Source organism: Glycine max, chromosome 5, assembly GCF_000004515.6.
Source record: "Glycine max cultivar Williams 82 chromosome 5, Glycine_max_v4.0, whole genome shotgun sequence".
NCBI lineage: Eukaryota > Viridiplantae > Streptophyta > Magnoliopsida > Fabales > Fabaceae > Glycine > Glycine max.
The window spans coordinates 36,741,645-36,759,198 of NC_038241.2; the positions used below are offsets into that span (position 1 = coordinate 36,741,645).

Here is a 17,554-nt window from a genome sequence, read left to right on the forward strand (position 1 = left end):
AAATAATCTTAAAAATAATTTAAATGATGATTTATGATTGAATCAATCACGTTAAACTCGTTGTTCAATGATAAACTGCAATTTTTGTCATCAAGATTACATATAGTGCCGTTGGAAATGATTAGCGAGCAAAATTACGCATAAACGTTCACAAGAGAAACAATGGATATAACTTCATATAAACATGCGTTTGATTTTTTTGTTGAAATTCATAAAACGTTAGATATTAGTACTTTTCTGTTTACATATTCGGGATTTCGCATTAGTGGAAAACAAAACAGTAAACACACTCTAATGAGAACGTGTCTCGAGAGTAAATATAGTTGCCGGTATAATTTATTCATTTACTTAAGTGGCCGAGGTTGTCTAGTGCTACATTGAAGAATACAAGAAACAAGGGAAGTGCCTTTCCCCGGACACTGAAAAAGAAACTTGTATGTGTAAGCACAAGCTGGATTATTATTCAAAAGTTACAAATAAAAATATTTTCTAATAATTTACATGTGAATATATAAAAAGAAATGCTTTAGTGTAAGTTTGTGTAAATATCTTTATTTCATTGTCATTCCAGCATGCCAATTAACAAACCAACCTAAATTTTGGAGTTTTTATCACTGATTTGAAAATCAAATCTGACCGGCCAATTCGATTGAAAACCGGCTACGTGTCTAATCCAATTCATAAAAAACCGGTAAAAACCAATAAATCCATTCGATTAACTAGTTTCGCTTAAAACTCTTTTTTTTTTAAACTTTCAAAACAACGTTAGTTTAGTTTAAAGAAAATATTATAATTTATGACACTCTTAAGTGAAGTTTACTTTATATTATTATCAACTTATGTATATTATGTGTTTTTTTCAATATTATTTGAATATTATATTAAAATATTAAAAAATATATATTTTATTAAAACCAAGTTCACTCACGTTGAACCATTAATTCTTAAATCAATGTCTTGACCAGATCGATTATCCCTCCGGTTTATGTGAAGATTGATTTTTTTAGAATCATGAGTCTAGAAAGTTTTTTAAAAGAGAAAAGAGACTGAAAGATCAAACAAATGCGTACAATTTCTATTCTTTATTTTTAGAGATGAAATATATTTATTAATATATCTTCTCTTAAATATTTATGTTTGTTTAAAATCATTTTATTTATGGCATAATACGAGATGTTATCAACTATCTCCGACTAATTTAATTTAAACTTCAATCTCAATATAAAATAAGTAAATTTGTACCTTCACTTGATGGATTCAAGTTCAACTTTAGAAATAATTCATTGATACTTTATGCTGCACCTTTCCCTTGTCAACGGGCCCGTAGTGTTCCTCCTCCACAACGTGCTTTATCCTTTTTCTACAAAGGATTTGAGTATTGATCATTGACAACAAGTGTGCTTTTTCTGTCATCCTTGACAAATAGGCACGTTAGGGCCCTTTTTCCTGTTATCACCTTTTTTTGTCACGCTTCATTTTTCATATCTTCACCAAACATGTCTCTAAACTATCTTTATATAAGTCCATTACTTCATTAGTGTTGACCTTCATTCACCTCGCTGTTGGATAAAATGCTCTTGGCCTCCAACAAAGTCCTTCTTAATTCCTCATCCTCCGGTGTCTCTTTAAGCAATATTTCATAGTCTTGTCTTGAAGTTTCCCATCTTTTCAACTACATTCATATCATAAACATAATACACAAATTAAGCACATAAAAATGTTAAAAGTGCATTGCATTATGTAAGTAAATAAAGGAACTTTATTTAAGTGTTTTTCTATTTTTACCTTGGCATTACAATCTGCTCTTCTCAGCCTAGCCTTGCTGTAAGATGGATGCAAGCTAAGAGCAGCATTGCAATCTTCCATGGCCTTCTCAAGTTGGCCTGTTTTGGATCTGCATGCAGCTCGGTTGCATAGCAAAACCGAGTTATATGGATCATTCTCTAACCCCTCTCCATAGGCAACACATGCTTCGGAGAATTTGGATGCCTTGAAAAGCTCGTTTCTGTTTGATCGAGCAGCGGCCACAGCTCTAGCCTACCTCATCAGCTTCTTAATCTCATTATTATTTGGATCAAGCCTAGATGCTCGCTGAATTGCAACCAAGGCATCTTCAAATCTGGTATATTATTGTGTGAATAGACGGAGATTAAGAAACATTCTGCTTTTCAATTAGAAACGAAACATTAACCTGCCAGCAGCCAAATGAACCCAAGCCTGAGTCACCAATGTATTTGCATTGCAAATAGGTCCAAAGAACTGGATGCAATGATCCACATCAAAATTAGATCCCTTCAACATTGCTTCTTCTGCATGTTGGTGCCTACGGAGCATAAAAAATGCCTCGGCTTGCAATGCAAATATCTTCAAGTAAAGCCACAATCAGAGTCATATATCAGCATGATTGAAATGCATGTGCGTGTGATCAATCATGGGAAAGATCTTCAGAGTTCAATGTGTAACAGGAGAAATTATTACATGATTCAAGACTACCATATGTCTATGGTCTCAATCAATATTTACATTACATATAACTCAGAAATTATTACATGACTCTAGATCATGTAATAATTTCTCATGTAATAGAGGCTAGTAGCTAACATGTGGGGCAGAATCTGCACCAAATGAAACAGCATAGTTGGTCTCCTTAATCAACTTGTTCCAATCTCCTAGCCTACGTGCCTCGGTGCATTTGTTCAAATGGACCTGAATTTTTTTGACTTTAGCAATCTGGTCTGTGTCAGCCTCTGGTCCTGCTTGTTTATAATGATAATGAGCCTTATCCATTTCTCCTAATCTGTAGGCAAACAGAAACTACCAATTAGTGACAACACCATTAAGAAAGAAAGAAAAAAAAAATAGAAGAGTTGGAAGGAGTATATTCTGCAATCACCATCTTTTTCTCGTGTGAGGTCACTCATGTTCAAGTTTCCCAATCGGTAATGAGCTCTTTTATAACGAGGCTCTATTTGAATGGCTTCTCTGCATTCAAACACAGCCTCCAGAAGCCTCCCTAGAGCCGTTAATGCTGCACTTCTGTTGCTCCTGTAGGAAGCTTTATTAGGGTGAATTGCAATTGCAGCATCGTAAAGAGCCAATGCGTCTTGAAATCTTCCATTATTATAATCCTCATTGCCCATTATCTTTAACTGTTTGGGGTTCATTCTAGTGGACACGACCCTGAAATAGAGAACCCGGTTGTTCCTTGCTTCCTTTACTTACATTCTCCACCGTTTGGTTTGTGTATCTTCCACTAGCAACAGGGTTCTGAGAATAGGTATTTGTGTTCCCTCCTTGCCTAAGGTTACCTAAATTACCAAACATCATCACGTTGCTAGAAGAAGCACGAACAAGGGAGCTGCTTCCCTTTTGACGATCGGTGATCATGCTTTCAAGTTCACCAGAAATACCAATTGCTTCTTTAGGGACCCTTCTTCCACTGTTGACATAGCCCTCCCTAGGTGACACTTTGGGATGGTTCCTTTGGTGGGTTCGGTTAACAACAGGGTTTGGCATGTGGAGAGGCTTGGAGCCAGAACGAGCTGAAGAGTTATTAGATGAAGCTGTTCCTGAGAAAGTTACATCTTCACAGCCACCTTGATCTTTTTTTTCTGTCAGGGGCGTTTGATGACTTTTCAAAATTGTTGGCATTGTTGTTGTTGTTGGGAGGAGAGCGCCAGAATACTCCATTTATGAAACCACCACAACCACATTTTCTCTGTGGGGAGTTGTTTCCCATGTTCCAATGGTTTGGATTGTTTGTCTTTTTGCTTATGTTAAAGGATGCTTCGTTAAGATGATGATGATAAAGGACTACTATATTTCTAAGGGAGATTAGATTTTAATAGATTGGTTGGCTGGTTGAATCTCTTAGTATACTACATGCCCAGAAATCAGAATTCAAGGAAAATGTCTTCATTTTCCTTACAAATAAAGATTGATTCTATAAAATGATGACTTCAAATAAAGATTGATTCTATAAAATGATGACTATAAAATGGTTGTACAAATAAAGATTGATTCTATAAAATGATGACTTCAAACATCTCCAACCAAACCATGTGAAAATCGAACATTGAAACACAGCACCAACTTCAATCCTAGATCCTGGAGGAACTCCTAGGAAACAAAATTTCTTCCTTTTCTATTTCTTGCAGTTGGAAAGGTCATATGAAATTGCATCACCTAAAGGGGACATAGAGTAATGATACCCAAATGAGTTAATTTTTTTTTTCAGATGCTTGTTTCATTATGGCAGGAACCCAGAGACCCGGTCATGGGAAGGAACCCTCACGATAGATTATGAGTATTAATATTATAGTTATATGTAGTTAACTTGCTGCATGGTTTGAGTCGCTACATCGACCCTTAAACAAACTGTAGTGTTTCCATTTTTTAATTGGTATTTTGATAAATCTTTGGAGACGGTGGACAGATTTATTCAGAAAAATATTAACATCATTTGTCAAATAAGTTGGAGAAAAAGCTGAGATAGACACTTAATAGTATTTAAACTTTGGTATACAAGAAAAACAAGAGGAAAGAACATGCGTGATAATGTCAACAAGTAAGATGTATTAAAGATGAAAAGGGGGAAAAATAAGAACTAATATTTTTAAAGTTTTTCATTGATAAACAAGGATTGAGACGATGGATTCAAGAAGACATAAAATTTGACTTGTAATCACAAAACTAAAGCTGAAAAGGTAACAAAAACCCTTAAAGAGAGATTAAGAACATTACAGAAAATTATTAGAAGAATTTTCATAATAAAATATCTCTAAAAAATCAGTTCTTAACTGAGTCCAATTACATCACATCCTATAATCCATGCAATTGACTAAACCTAATAGAATAAGAATATAAATGTACAATTTTATATTCTTATTATACATTGTATTACGGGTTAATGAAACTATCTTAACAATACAATTTTATATAAATATTTTAAGATTAAAATGTTGCATAACCATTTAAAATATCACAACTTTATTTTATACTTTTACATAGGATTTAATGGTCAAATTTACATCTATAGTTCTCATGCGATTGTAGTTTTCATAATTAACTAGCTTAAACTTCTAATAGGTGGCATATAAGAAACGAAGTCCAGGAATAGGACTAGCAAACTAAAACCAAAGTGCTTGTTAGATGACGGTGGATGTGAAAACATTCAAGTATAAAACATCCATCTAAGATGTTACCCAAAAACTAAATGGCCGCGAAACTTAAAATGAAGCTCAGATTGCCACTACAATTTTCTGCAAGTCTAGTTGAAAATAAAGCAGAGCTAAATCCAATCCTCTAAAGTAAAACTTAATTCGTCAAATGTAAATGATTCTGTGATCCAATTAGAAGAAAAAGAAAAATAGAAGCGTGGGTAAAAAGTAATATCAGGCTGCATCTAAAGTATTAAGAGGGGTTTCTGTTCAGCTCTTTCCCTATCACTTCTGACAACTCCTCTGCATTATACTCGACACCAAAGCATCTCGTAACCTCCATTTTAGGATTCAGCAAATACCTGATTGTTTTAACACAGTTTATATCCATGTTTAAATGCAACCATACAGAGCTACAGAAGGATGAATAAGGGTAGAACAAGTGCATACATGTTGTGAGAACAGTCAACAAGATAATCACTGCCATCCTCTTCTACCTTTTTAAAGTAAAAACAATATTCTTGAGCCATCTGCCTAATAGCTGCAACAGGTCCAGTTAATCCTATGATTCTTGAGTCAAACTCTGCAACACAACAGAGGGAAAGATAGACAAGAAAAGTTAGTAGGGCAAAGCCAAAAGGGTAGAGCATTTTGGAAAGGTGAACTAAGGCATGGCAATGAGGTAGGACATACCAACTGTGTTGGCACCCTCTACCTCAGCTATCATAAGCACACCTGAATATCAAGCATAAAGCATAATTGACCAAAGCTAAAATTTGAAGTAATTAAAAATGAAGTTTTGCCAGCAAGACAATCTAACCTTTAAGGTAGGCACGAAGTTGTGAGGGCGTATCACGTTGAGGATCAGTGGAAACAAATACTGGTAGAATCTTAAGATTCTGTTTTGATTCTTTATCCAAATAAAATACATAATATTAAGGTTAAGCCAGAGAAAGAAACTTATAACACAGGAAACTGAGATTTAAGTGCCAAACCTAATATATCAATTGCCTTGGCCATAATTTGGACTTGCTCTGGCCCACAATCGGGGGATGAGGTATAGCCAAAGTAGAGCAGGACCCAATTCCCAAGAAAATTATGTTCTGTAATTGCCTGTTTCTCTGTATTAATTAGTGTAAATGGACCCCCAATTATGGGTCCATTGGCAACATTTCTGAGGCCACCACCCTGATGACCTGATCCAAGAAATAAAGAAATTAGGACAATGGAAATAAAACATACTTTCAAACTTATATTGGGAACACACTAATGTAATCCGATAACTTGCTAAACTTTGATGACTAAACCTGGAAATTGACAACTTCAAAATGAAAATGAAACCATCTCACCCAGAAGTCACAAGTGATTCTATGAATAATCTTGGATAAGAGCAAGGACAAAATTTAGTCGAGTATGTGTAATTCTTACAAAGTATTGACCTGATCAACTCAACTGCAGGATTTACATTTGCAAGTCACAGGTCAGGTTAGACAATAAAATTCCAACCAACGAAGTCATAAAGCAATGGGACTGGGATCTATCCCAAGCTCCAGTTACAAGTCCCAACAATTGCCTACTTTGCAAAACAGAAACCTTTGCAAAGAAGAGATTATACAGTTTTAACACAACAAAAAAAGGATCTTCATTAAGAATTAAGAAGTAGCAAATAATGATGTCATGACCACTTCCTTTATGTATTGGAATAATCTTGTTGCAAAAATGTAACAGATTATATATCCACCCTACATTCTGCTGTAATGATTTGTTCTTGATAATTTACCATATATTCTCATCAAAGCATATGTAGCTCACAGATACATATGAAGAACAAATATAAACATTTTATCATTGAGACATAAATTAGAACCTTCAGGAAGTGAGTTAGACAAAAAGAGAAGAAACTTGGGAAAAAAAGAAGTAACTTGGACAAAAAGAAACAAAGTGACTTAGACAAATCTTTTTTGTCGATAACTTCAGACCAATCAATTGAATATTGATTAATTTGTAATTGATCGAACACTACTTGAAAACGGTTATTCTGCTAAGAAATGAAATAGTCCAAATGTTCCTAGAAATTCTTGCTCCCATTGGACCATTTGTATCTATATGCATTAGGATCCCAATTCATGGATCTCTCCATTCGAGAAATAAAAATAAGAGGATCGAACCATTTCTTTTGACTCTTTTTCAAATTGGATTCATCAACAAAAAGAAACCGAGTTGGATTAAACTAAGAGGAACTGAGCATCTAGTCAAATGTGTTTGTCTGGCAATTAAGCAAAGACTCTCCCCAAATACATATACACATTCACATGCCTAATCATTAAATGACACTAATAGTGACTTGATAGATTTGGTACAATGCTGCGATAAAAAACTTAATGATATAAGTAAATAACTAAGCAAAAAATGAGCAAAAGGTGCATAGCTCGTCTTTTTTAGACACTCTGATGTTACTCATCGTATGTCATGTCAAAATTGACCGTGGAAAGTTTCCCATCTGCAAAATGCTTGCATGTTCATAAATTGCATCAACGGATTTAACAGAGTGCCATAAAGCCAAGACCATCAGGTCATATTTCCAAAATTAATTCTAACATATACTTAGACCCTTACTCCAAAGTTCATGAAACACCACTGAAATTTTATAACCAGTATGCCAGATTACTGATATACTTAGACCCTCTGACCTCCTTTATCATAACCATATTTGACACTATCAATCAGAAACCTGTAAGAATGCCCTTTCGGTGTAAACTAGACTCAAGAAAACATGCCTAGCAACAAAATATAAGAAAGGAATAACATCTAATTTTTCTCATGATGAAAGGGCATAATAATTAAAGAAGGGTACAGATAAAAACAAACACTTGTCACCAAATAATTGAACTCCGAACTCTTCAAAGCAGATATCAATTGAGAATACCAGATTGCAAATACCTTTGGGAACCGCTCTCCTCTCATCATTGTAGTGAAAAAAAGCTGCAAGCCCGGCAAATCCTAGAACAGCAGCTGGCTGTAGTTAAATGGAATAAAACACAGAATTCAATCTACTTGAAATGAGGTAAACAATCACGCTGAAGTTGAATAGCAATGCAACAATAAGAGACAAAAAGTGGAGTAAGGGAACACACAACAACATAGGCACCCCATGGGCCGCAGCAGTGGAGCGATGCTGGGAAGAAAACAGCATAAACCAATGTGCAGAAAAAAAAAAACCCACAACGGAAATACAATTTCACATGTGCTATAGGATGAGTAACACAACAAAGTCAAATTTTTGTTGTACCATGAAGAGCGAAAGTAAAATAATAGAACGAAATTATCATTTCGTTATGTTATTTGAGGGTGAAATCAAATAACAAAAACGGAAATAAGATTCTGTTGATTTCTCAAGGGGCAATTGCAGGATACGACTAAAGTGTGCACCCATGTGGGTAGTGCCATTAGCAATACCCATTGGACATTGAGAGTGCTGTTTTGTTGGCCCAAGATGCTTCGGCTTATTTTATTATTCTCATTATTTTTTGTTGCATATCTTGCATTGGGCTCAGCTATGGAATGATCCAATTCTAGCAATTAAGAGCAATTTATTTATTTCAAGTTAGAAAATAAAATAGTAAGAAAAGCGGACAAAATTGGGTGTTTACATATGTGTATGTATTTAAAATTAATTTGATAGTCTTATTAGAATTATAATATATATACAAAAATATATATTTTTTATATTAATGAGATTGTCTTTTAATACAATACTATTATTATATATGTATAATTAATATTTATACTAAGCATTTATTTTTCTTTAAACAAAGATTACACTCATGAGAGTAAACCTTACAAATAACTTTTTCCTCCTTAATATATGACATAGTTATTGTATTGATTCTAACAAAAGAATTGATCGTTAAACTTGTACATTAATAAATATTATATATTTATCCATTGATTTAATGAAAACAGTTGTGCATATTATTAGCGTAGATCATACTACTAGTATAAACATATAATAACCGCATTAGAAAATTAATTTTCTCTAAAGGACTATTTTTTTTTTGTCAGAAAATAACGTTTTACTTACATAAAAGGAAAAAAAAAACATTTTTTAGTGCTACACATTAAAACTACCATGACCATAACCAAATGGTTGGACCACAGACCCCACCACACCCACTACATAGACTTGTAATGTGGCTTTGGTCTTTCAGTTTCCACCACTTAACTTTCTTTTTATATTTCTGTCAATTACAATTTATTATCTAACACTAAAATTTCCAAAAATCTCGAGTGCCTCCTTAATACAGCAAGCGTTTGAATCAAATAAATTGGGAATAGTTTAACGTACCCCAAAAGAAAGGGCTGATAAGGTTAACGGGAAGGAGAAAAAAAGAATAAGGAAAATTGTTAGGTGGCATTGGACTTGTCAAAATGGCGACTGGTATCAACTGCTTCAAATTTCAGTCGTATTCCCAAATTGAAAATTATATATATTTATCTATTCATATCACTATCTTCATATCAAATCTATAAATCAAGAAAATGGCTGTTACCTCTCGTGCATCATCATCATTAAGGTATCTCTTCCACCATCCCCGGCACTGGAGGGAGAGGGTCTCACTTGTACTCTTATTTTTTTTTTTTTTTAATTTGTGTGTGTGTTTTCGAATTTTACGACTTTACCAAAATGAATATACCAACACTTTTAAATGCACTTTCATCATGCACTAATTAAAAATTTTAGAATATACCTTTTGAATTTTAGAAAATTTTAAGCGAAGAAAGTAATTTATAAGAGAATTTAAATTTCTGTAATTTAGAATTCATTATTTAGATGCTTTTTATAAAGAATTTAAAATTTTAGAATTTTAAAACAGAATTTTAAACAATTAAAAATTTGAAATTTTAATCGATGAGAAATTAAAATTCTCTTCTTACATCTTTCTTTAACAAACAATTAACAATAGCAATTAAGAAAATATTAATTGGATGTGAGCGAGGAACACGTATTAACACACTAATTATATCTTTTCTTTTTTTTCATTCTCATAATTTTAATTTTTTTATCCAAACACAAAATTTTGAAAATAAAAAAATTTCAATTGAAGTATTTGAAATTTTTTAAATTTAATTTTTTTTTAAATTTTAAATTACTCCATCCAAACACACTCTTAGAGATAAAAGAACTTGGAAGGATCACACAAAACTCAACCGTTAAGAACCCTCTCGGTTATTGTTTTTACGAGAACACATGCGATTAGATTAATATTTATGCAATGCATTCTCTAAGAAGGTTTTGTTCCCTCAGAAATATTTGTTGATTTTCTTAATCTCAATATATATAGATTATGGCATTACATATGACAAACATATAAATAGATTCCACAACCCAAAGTATTTTAAATTTCTAGCTCGTACGGCTGTATTTTTTTTTCTTCTTAATGAAGATGAAACCGTGGGTTTGTAAGTTGACACTTTGCTTAAATTTTGTTTTTCTAAGTTTATTGATCATTCAGCTTGCCTGTGAATGTGCAAGTTACAACTGATCGAGTGACTTATAACAGTAATGTTAATTGCTATTGTTAATTTTAAATGCAATTAATAAGTTTTTTTAAAAAAATTAAACTGCAAAACAATACTAAAAAAATTAGAAAAAGATATAGTTAGTGCTGTCTAATCACGTGTTTGAAGCATCTTAAATTTCAAATTGTTTCCGTGGTTAGGTTAGGTACGTAAAAGCATATCATATATTAATAAGGAAATTTGGCTTGATCTCTAAATATCTGTGGTGTGCATCACCTGTGACAAAGTTTCCTTCTCGGGAACAAAGCGAAAACAAAATTGAACAAAAACAAACGAAGAAATTCAAGTGAGGAAATTGAAAAATGATCTTCCATACATAATATGATAATATTTAATTTCAAATAGTAGTACGGGAATATTCGAATAGTTGCATTATCGCCTCGTATGGTTGTTCTACGTACCTTTCTACATTCGTCCAATTTGGCTTTAGCAGTTTACGTACAGCATGGTCGCACCTTAGAAAACAACACAAAATAAATAAACATAAAAAATTGACCAAATATTTGTTTCTTCTTCTTTTCTTTCTTGGGGGATTACTTTTCAAATTTTCTTAACCTTTGATTAGTCTCGTTTTTCTCATCCATCATCCTCACACACATACATATGTTTTTCAGCTATTCTGGTATCCATCTATTTAGTTGTTTTGATTGATTGTTGACAGATGGTGGAAAATAATAGCCACCGAAAAGGGGATGAGAGGCAAGAAAATATTCGCCTACGTCTTGCTAAAAATTAAACAGTGAAAAGGCATGGCGATTTGGGGAATATATCGGGGTAATTCGAATGTCATTTCTCTCTCCCTTTAATCAATTTTTTACTCACCATCATGCACTAATTAAAGCTATATAGAATCCCCGTTATATTATTTCTTTTATGATATATTATCAGTGTATAATTTATACATCGTTCAATATGTGGACCGAATTGTTCTCCAGCGGATAGTGATTTTAAATTTAAGTCTTTTGCCTTAAATACAAAAAAAAATAACTTTCTAAAAATATAGTACCAATTAATTAGAAATTTTTAAATTAAAAATCAATTCATGAATATATAATAATATAAAACAATTTATTACTATGTTATATAGCATAATAATAAAAAAAATTATATTATTATAATTAAATTCATTAAAAATGGTATATAAAAGATTCAATACTGTAACTTTACATATGTCATCATCGATTTAATTATTTATATTTATAGTTTATATTGTCAATCCGTTCTAATTAAATTTATTAAGATTTAATAATTCAATTTTACATATTTCTTCATCAGTTTTATTATTTTATATTCGTGGTTTATTAACTGATGACAATCGAATGTATTGTGTACATGAAATTGGTAAATAAATGTGTTTTCTTTTTCTTTTTCATAGGAGTGTTTTCGGATTAATTTTTAGGTTATGAATAACTTTTTAAGGAAATTGATGAATTATATATGTACTGAAGTTGGTATATATAAATGTATTTTCTTACCATACTAACTTAGTTAGCTAGTGTCGCATGACTAGCACAAATAATAAATTTATATTTTATAATTATAGGAGTAATTTTTTTAATATTATTTTGAATTTTTAATATGCTATTAATTATTTAATTTAAATTTTAATAAAAATATGTTAGTTGATACGTCAATAAATACTATATTTTTATATACAAATATGTTCCAAAAATTACTATTATTAAGGGTTTTATCCTTATTAACAATTAAAATAATCAGTTATAGAATTGAAAATCATTAATTATAATTACTATTATTATAATTACATGTAATAATATGTCCTTGGTATATAAATATATTTTCTTATAATATTTTATATCAAAATTAAATACATTTTACGTAAGTTTAGGAAAACATCACCATCACACGCATGCATCAACGGGCACGGTATTATTTTTAATTTTAATAAAACTCTCATTTTAAAATGTTGTAGTTAGGGTGTGCGTTTGATAGAGGAGAAAGGAAAAAATAGAGAAAAAATAAGATGAACTCAGTGGGTCTTACACATGTATATTTTTTACATTTTATTTGCATTCTCAACCAAACACAATATTAAGTTTGTTTTTCCTTCTATTTCATTAGAAGAGATGGGTGATAAATATGTTCATCAGGGATCAACAAGCGAATCGAACGGCCAGCATCATCATCAGACAACAATGGGTATGTCCACGACTCCAATTGCTGTCCATTTGACAATAATGTACATTAGATTAGAGGTCCCATCAATATCATTTCCAAATCCTTTCTTAGATTCATCGCTTGGTGACATATCCAGTAATACAAATTAAACTAGTTACATGTTCAAGCAACATAAACCAGACATACTTAGTTCTGCAGTTTGGGGGCAGATTAATGCATATTTATACTCAAACCCATCTACAGTTCTATTTTTAATTCTTTTGGACCTTTGGAGCCATGTGTAGTGCATCAATATTGTTGTTGAAAAATACTTTTGGGGAAGGAAACTGCACAATCTCGGTATCTAACACAATACTAAATAAAAGCAAAAAGAATAAAGAAGAAAATAAAATAGAAGTAGCGTAGTATGACCGTATGGCATCTGCTTTATATACTTACGGTTCTTACTTCTTTCTTATTGGACTAATCATAGTGATAGAATATAAGATAATCCCATTGATGTGGCTCTGTGGCAGCATTCGATTTCACAACTTCCTGAAAGTTTAATTACAATAATTAATTTTGATAAAAATATTGAATTTTAAATTTTAGATAAAAAGGACGATTAGTAGGCCCATGTTGTCCCCGTTAAGGAAAACCAAGTATACATACACACACGGTGACGCACATATTGCCATATTGGGCCTTATTTACATACATTATTACCGAGATAAAAACTGCTATACGATGTATATGACCAGGAATTATCACAATTTTTTCTCAGTAAAGACATGGATAAACTATCATATTATAAAGTTAAGATGAAATCCCAACCTAAGTTTTAGATGGCAGGTGAAACAATTAGCACGAAAAGGGATTTAAATTGTTGTAGGCAGGGAATCGATCACAAACATATTATATGTACAACCTAATAAACTTTAGAAATCTAGTGTACATGTTTTTGCTTAATAGACTTGGTATTGTTCGGGGCAAACGTAGGTACGCAGAGCATATATAGGTATATCGCAAAGTTAAAAAAGGGTATAAATATTTCACCCGTAGAAACTATACGGACATCTATGTATACTATGAACCAAGTTGATTATTTTGAGGATTATTTGATGGTCATTTGATTGTTGAACAGCTTCCCCTTCCCAAAATCACACTCACAAAAGAAAAGAAAAAAAAAAGGGAATACTTTTGTTGATTTTGTTTACAAGTTTCGTTGGTTGGAACCAACATGCATGTTGTTGAACTGATTCACCCATCTATCGTTTGAGAACCTGGTAATAAAATTGGAATTATTTTTACCCACGCATATGCTTCTTAATTGGTGGTATTGGCAACTAACACAGACGAATCATAAGAAGAAGAAGAAAGAGTTAACAGGAAAAAATAAAGTAAAATTACTAAAATATAAGATATTAGGTATACTTGATAAATATCATGATTTATCTTCTACGTCTTTTAGCAGAAGAAGGCTGTGGAAGATTCTCTCAGATTTTCAGATTTTCCCCCTATAAAAAATTTATAATCACAATTTCTGACTGGGTCAAAGCTACTGGAAAAAAATAAGTCACATTTCTTCATTTTTTTAATAATGAATATCAATAAAAAAAAGACATAAAAATTGTTTCTTGTATTTACCAATATGGACGTATTTTTAGTGGTTTCTTGGCGCAATTTGGAAAGCCAAATATTGTTGATCTCTTACCTTTATGTAATTCAACAACCATCACTCTAATATGGTTGCTTGCACATCTCATTATTCCGCAAAATGTAAGATATGAACAGTAAGACAATAACGTTCTCAATAAATAATATATAACCTTTTCAACTCTTCTATATTATGTCTTTCCTCCATATTTCAGTCTCTAAATCAAAACCACAAATCTCACATACTTTGACATGTTGACCACTAAGAGCCTGCCATCACAAAGCCTCTCTCTTAATTCCTATAGCTACCCCACTCCGATATTTTGCTGGTGAAACCACATATCTACCAGAATTGAAGCAGCCTCTCTCTCTTTTTATAGGAGAAAAAGGCTAGAGAACTATCCTTTTCTTTTTCCTTCTCTCTCTTCCTTTTCTCTTTCACTTGAAACCCTAATACTTCATCCTTTTTAAAATCTGTAGTAGTAAAGTAATCCAAAACCCAGGACAAAGAAAGAGGCAAGAGACATAGCAAAGACTTCTCCTACCCTCCCAAGTCCTAAACAAAGTAACTTGTATTCACAACTTCTCTGCACCAAGTATATTAAATGCATGATCATCCGTGGGCTGTTTATTCCCTTGTTTACGTAACACTACCCTTTTGCACAAACACAGATTAAGTAAAAGTGATCCAAGCACTGTGTCTGTGTGGCAGTTGCAGTCTCGCAGAGAGCCCTTAAAGACGTGGGTGGAAGGAAGCACTTTCTCAAGAAAACTAGCTTGTCTTTCCACAACCAGAAAAACTCTCACACTCTCTCTCTCTCTCTTGTCTCGCTCCCATACCTCATTCTGTAGCTACCACAGCACCTTCTTAAATGCACACTTGTTGTATGTGCAAGTAATCAGAATCTCTCTTCACTTTGTCTCCCTCACGTCTTTCCATTTTCTGCTCTCATGGATTCGGCCAACACTAGCGGGAGCTTGCAATCCTCAAGCGGCGCCGATGAAGAGTACGATTCACGCGCCGAATCATCACCACTCTCTGCGTTCTTAACCAACCAACCACAACCACCACCACCAAGCCAAGTTGTTCGCTTTATTCTACCATCACAACAACAACAGCACCATCACCAAAACACCCACATGTTCGACCCTTTATCAAACTACTTGGATCCCATCACACAAAGTTCAACATCACTATTAAACCTTGACGTGATGTGGTCCAAAACAGGTAGATCCGAATCAAACCAAACCGATCTTGTTGGGTTGATACCTTGTTCATCATCCTCAGTACCCTCGCCACATAACGAAGCTTTTGTGTCAAGTCAAACACGAGGGAACAATAGTGGTGCTTTTCCTACCTTGCCTCCAGAAAGTGGTTCCCGCGGACTAATGCTTTCAGTGTCAGCCGCCAACAATGATCAGATTCAAACCCACAACAACAACAACAACTGCAACGTGGTTCGAAACCCGAAGAAACGGTCAAGAGCTTCTAGGCGTGCACCTACCACTGTGCTAACCACAGACACCACCAATTTCCGAGCCATGGTTCAGGAATTCACTGGCATCCCAGCACCACCCTTCACATCCTCGTCTTTCCCGAGAACAAGGTTGGATCTCTTTGCTTCCACCGCAACACCAACTTTGAGATCCAACGTTAACGTTAACCCTTTCGACCCTCCAACACAACCTCCTTACCTTCTTCGCCCCTTTGCACAAAAACTCCAACTTCGAAGTCTTCACCCGTTTCCTCCCTCCTTTTCCAACACTTTACCACCACCTTCAACTAACTCTCCTACTAATTCAACTTCCATTAACTACCACCAACAACAACAACAACTATCTGAGCATTTCGGCCTTGCGAAACAGCCTTTCAACTTTAACAACACCACCCCAGACACTAGTACTCTTGAGGCATATCATCATCCCAAGTACACTCTTGGTAACTCTTCTTCTGTTCTTGTCTCCAGAACACAACAACAACACTCCTTGGAAATTCCGCCGAATCTCAAAATGGGGTTGTATGAGGAACTGGAACTGAGACACGACCATGTTAACACCGACCTCGGATGTCTTCATCAGAACATGGTTTCGTCAACATCAGTTGGAGTGGGAGCATTGTCAAGTGACAACAACAACAACTTGAGTAATGCTACTAATTCTTCAACGGAATGGGCCCAGAGAACGGGCACCATTACCAACAATGATTGCGATCACGGAAGAGGAGGAGGAGCTCTCAGTGGCACTGTTAACTACAACGACATTGGGGAGGGAGCTGTAGTCACTAATGGCAAAGTACACTACTCAGCTTCTTCATCGGATTTTCATGGAGAGAAGGGACCAGACTTCACTGTAACTACTGCAGCCAGAACTCAAGGTATGGTGGAATCCTGGATTAATTGTTCTTCTGATTAAAGCATATGGGCCAGCAAACAGAATAAGAAGAAGAAAAAAACGATTGATGTTTATGATTTCATAAAGTTTAAAGCAATTAATGGTGCTATATGCTAGTATAATTCTAATGCATGAAAGACAGAATCTTATTTGGTATCCTCAGCTTAACTATGACCATCGAATTAATTAATTAAACACTATTTTTCATATATTTCTTTTTTCTTTTCATTGTGTTTTGGTTCCCCTCAAATTATGTGTAAATAAGTAGCAGCTAATTAACTTCTCTCTCTCTCTCAATTATTGTTTTCCCCTCAAATTATCTTGAGTTGTGCTTTTATAATAATATATATAAAAGGATCCTGGTGGTTTCAAAGTGTTTATCATATCACTTTATGTATTTTGTGTCTTTACTATGTGAATTGGAGTTAGATTATAATATATGGATCTTGGTTTTGACTTGGGAGAGTTTAAGAGAAATACTACTATAGTATAATCTTTTGCGTTGATTGAACAGGATTAAAAAAACAGAATGTGTGTGTCTCCCTCTCTCTTCTTGTTTTTGAACGCCTTCAATTCATTTGGCATCTTATGTACATTCTGCAGTGTAAAGATCTTCTTCTCTCTCTCTTTTCAGTCTTTAATTTAACGCC

At 33.6% G+C, this 17,554-nt stretch overlaps 3 protein-coding genes across 6 annotated transcripts; 1 reads left to right on the forward strand and 2 right to left on the reverse strand.

Annotated features, from left to right (window-relative positions):
• Window positions 1-1,140: 1,140 nt before the first annotated feature.
• Window positions 1,141-5,061, reverse strand: LOC100802066 (inactive TPR repeat-containing thioredoxin TTL3). Its single transcript, XM_014775762.3, is given in 6 exon segments — window positions 1,141-1,672; window positions 1,786-2,119; window positions 2,192-2,364; window positions 2,602-2,800; window positions 2,920-3,185; window positions 3,187-5,061. Coding segments are annotated over 6 exon segments (1,614 nt in total). The 5' UTR covers window positions 3,691-5,061; the 3' UTR covers window positions 1,141-1,534.
• Window positions 5,062-5,305: 244 nt separating this feature from the next.
• Window positions 5,306-8,493, reverse strand: LOC100802594 (protein SCO1 homolog 2, mitochondrial). Of its 4 annotated transcripts, none has more exons than XM_041015580.1 (7): window positions 8,294-8,493; window positions 8,100-8,175; window positions 6,155-6,355; window positions 5,980-6,069; window positions 5,853-5,894; window positions 5,610-5,742; window positions 5,306-5,521 (listed from the first exon to the last, which is right to left on the reverse strand). In XM_041015580.1, the coding sequence occupies exons 3-7, from the start codon at window positions 6,177-6,179 to the stop codon at window positions 5,413-5,415; spliced, it is 399 nt and encodes a 132-aa protein (XP_040871514.1). In that variant the 5' UTR covers window positions 6,180-6,355; window positions 8,100-8,175; window positions 8,294-8,493; the 3' UTR covers window positions 5,306-5,412. The 4 variants fall into 4 exon arrangements, with proteins under 4 accessions (XP_040871514.1, XP_040871516.1, XP_025984284.2 ...); XM_041015582.1 differs by lacking the exon at window positions 8,294-8,493 and adding an exon at window positions 6,467-6,611 and having other exon boundaries at window positions 8,100-8,264; XM_026128499.2 differs by lacking the exon at window positions 5,853-5,894 and having other exon boundaries at window positions 8,294-8,492.
• A 6,172-nt stretch (window positions 8,494-14,665) lies between these two features.
• Window positions 14,666-17,277, forward strand: LOC102666497 (transcription factor mef2A). The gene has a single exon (XM_006580806.3). It carries the CDS (start codon window positions 15,465-15,467, stop codon window positions 16,923-16,925), a length of 1,461 nt encoding a protein of 486 aa, XP_006580869.1. The 5' UTR covers window positions 14,666-15,464; the 3' UTR covers window positions 16,926-17,277.
• The last annotated feature ends 277 nt before the right edge of the window (window positions 17,278-17,554 follow it).

What these genes read in the sequence shown, in the direction of transcription:
- LOC100802594 (XM_041015580.1), bottom strand. Translation starts at nt 6,179, where the DNA reads ATGGCCAAGGCAATTGATATATTAG. An exon ending in AGAGGGTGCCAACACAGTTG is followed by an intron (nt 5,743 to 5,852) that starts GTATGTCCTACC and finishes GTTGTGTTGCAG; the next exon opens with AGTTTGACTCAAGAATCATA. An exon ending in GTTGACTGTTCTCACAACAT is followed by an intron (nt 5,522 to 5,609) that starts GTATGCACTTGT and finishes TAAAACAATCAG; the next exon opens with GTATTTGCTGAATCCTAAAA.
- LOC102666497 (XM_006580806.3), top strand. Translation starts at nt 15,465, where the DNA reads ATGGATTCGGCCAACACTAGCGGGAGCTTGCAATCCTCAAGCGGCGCC.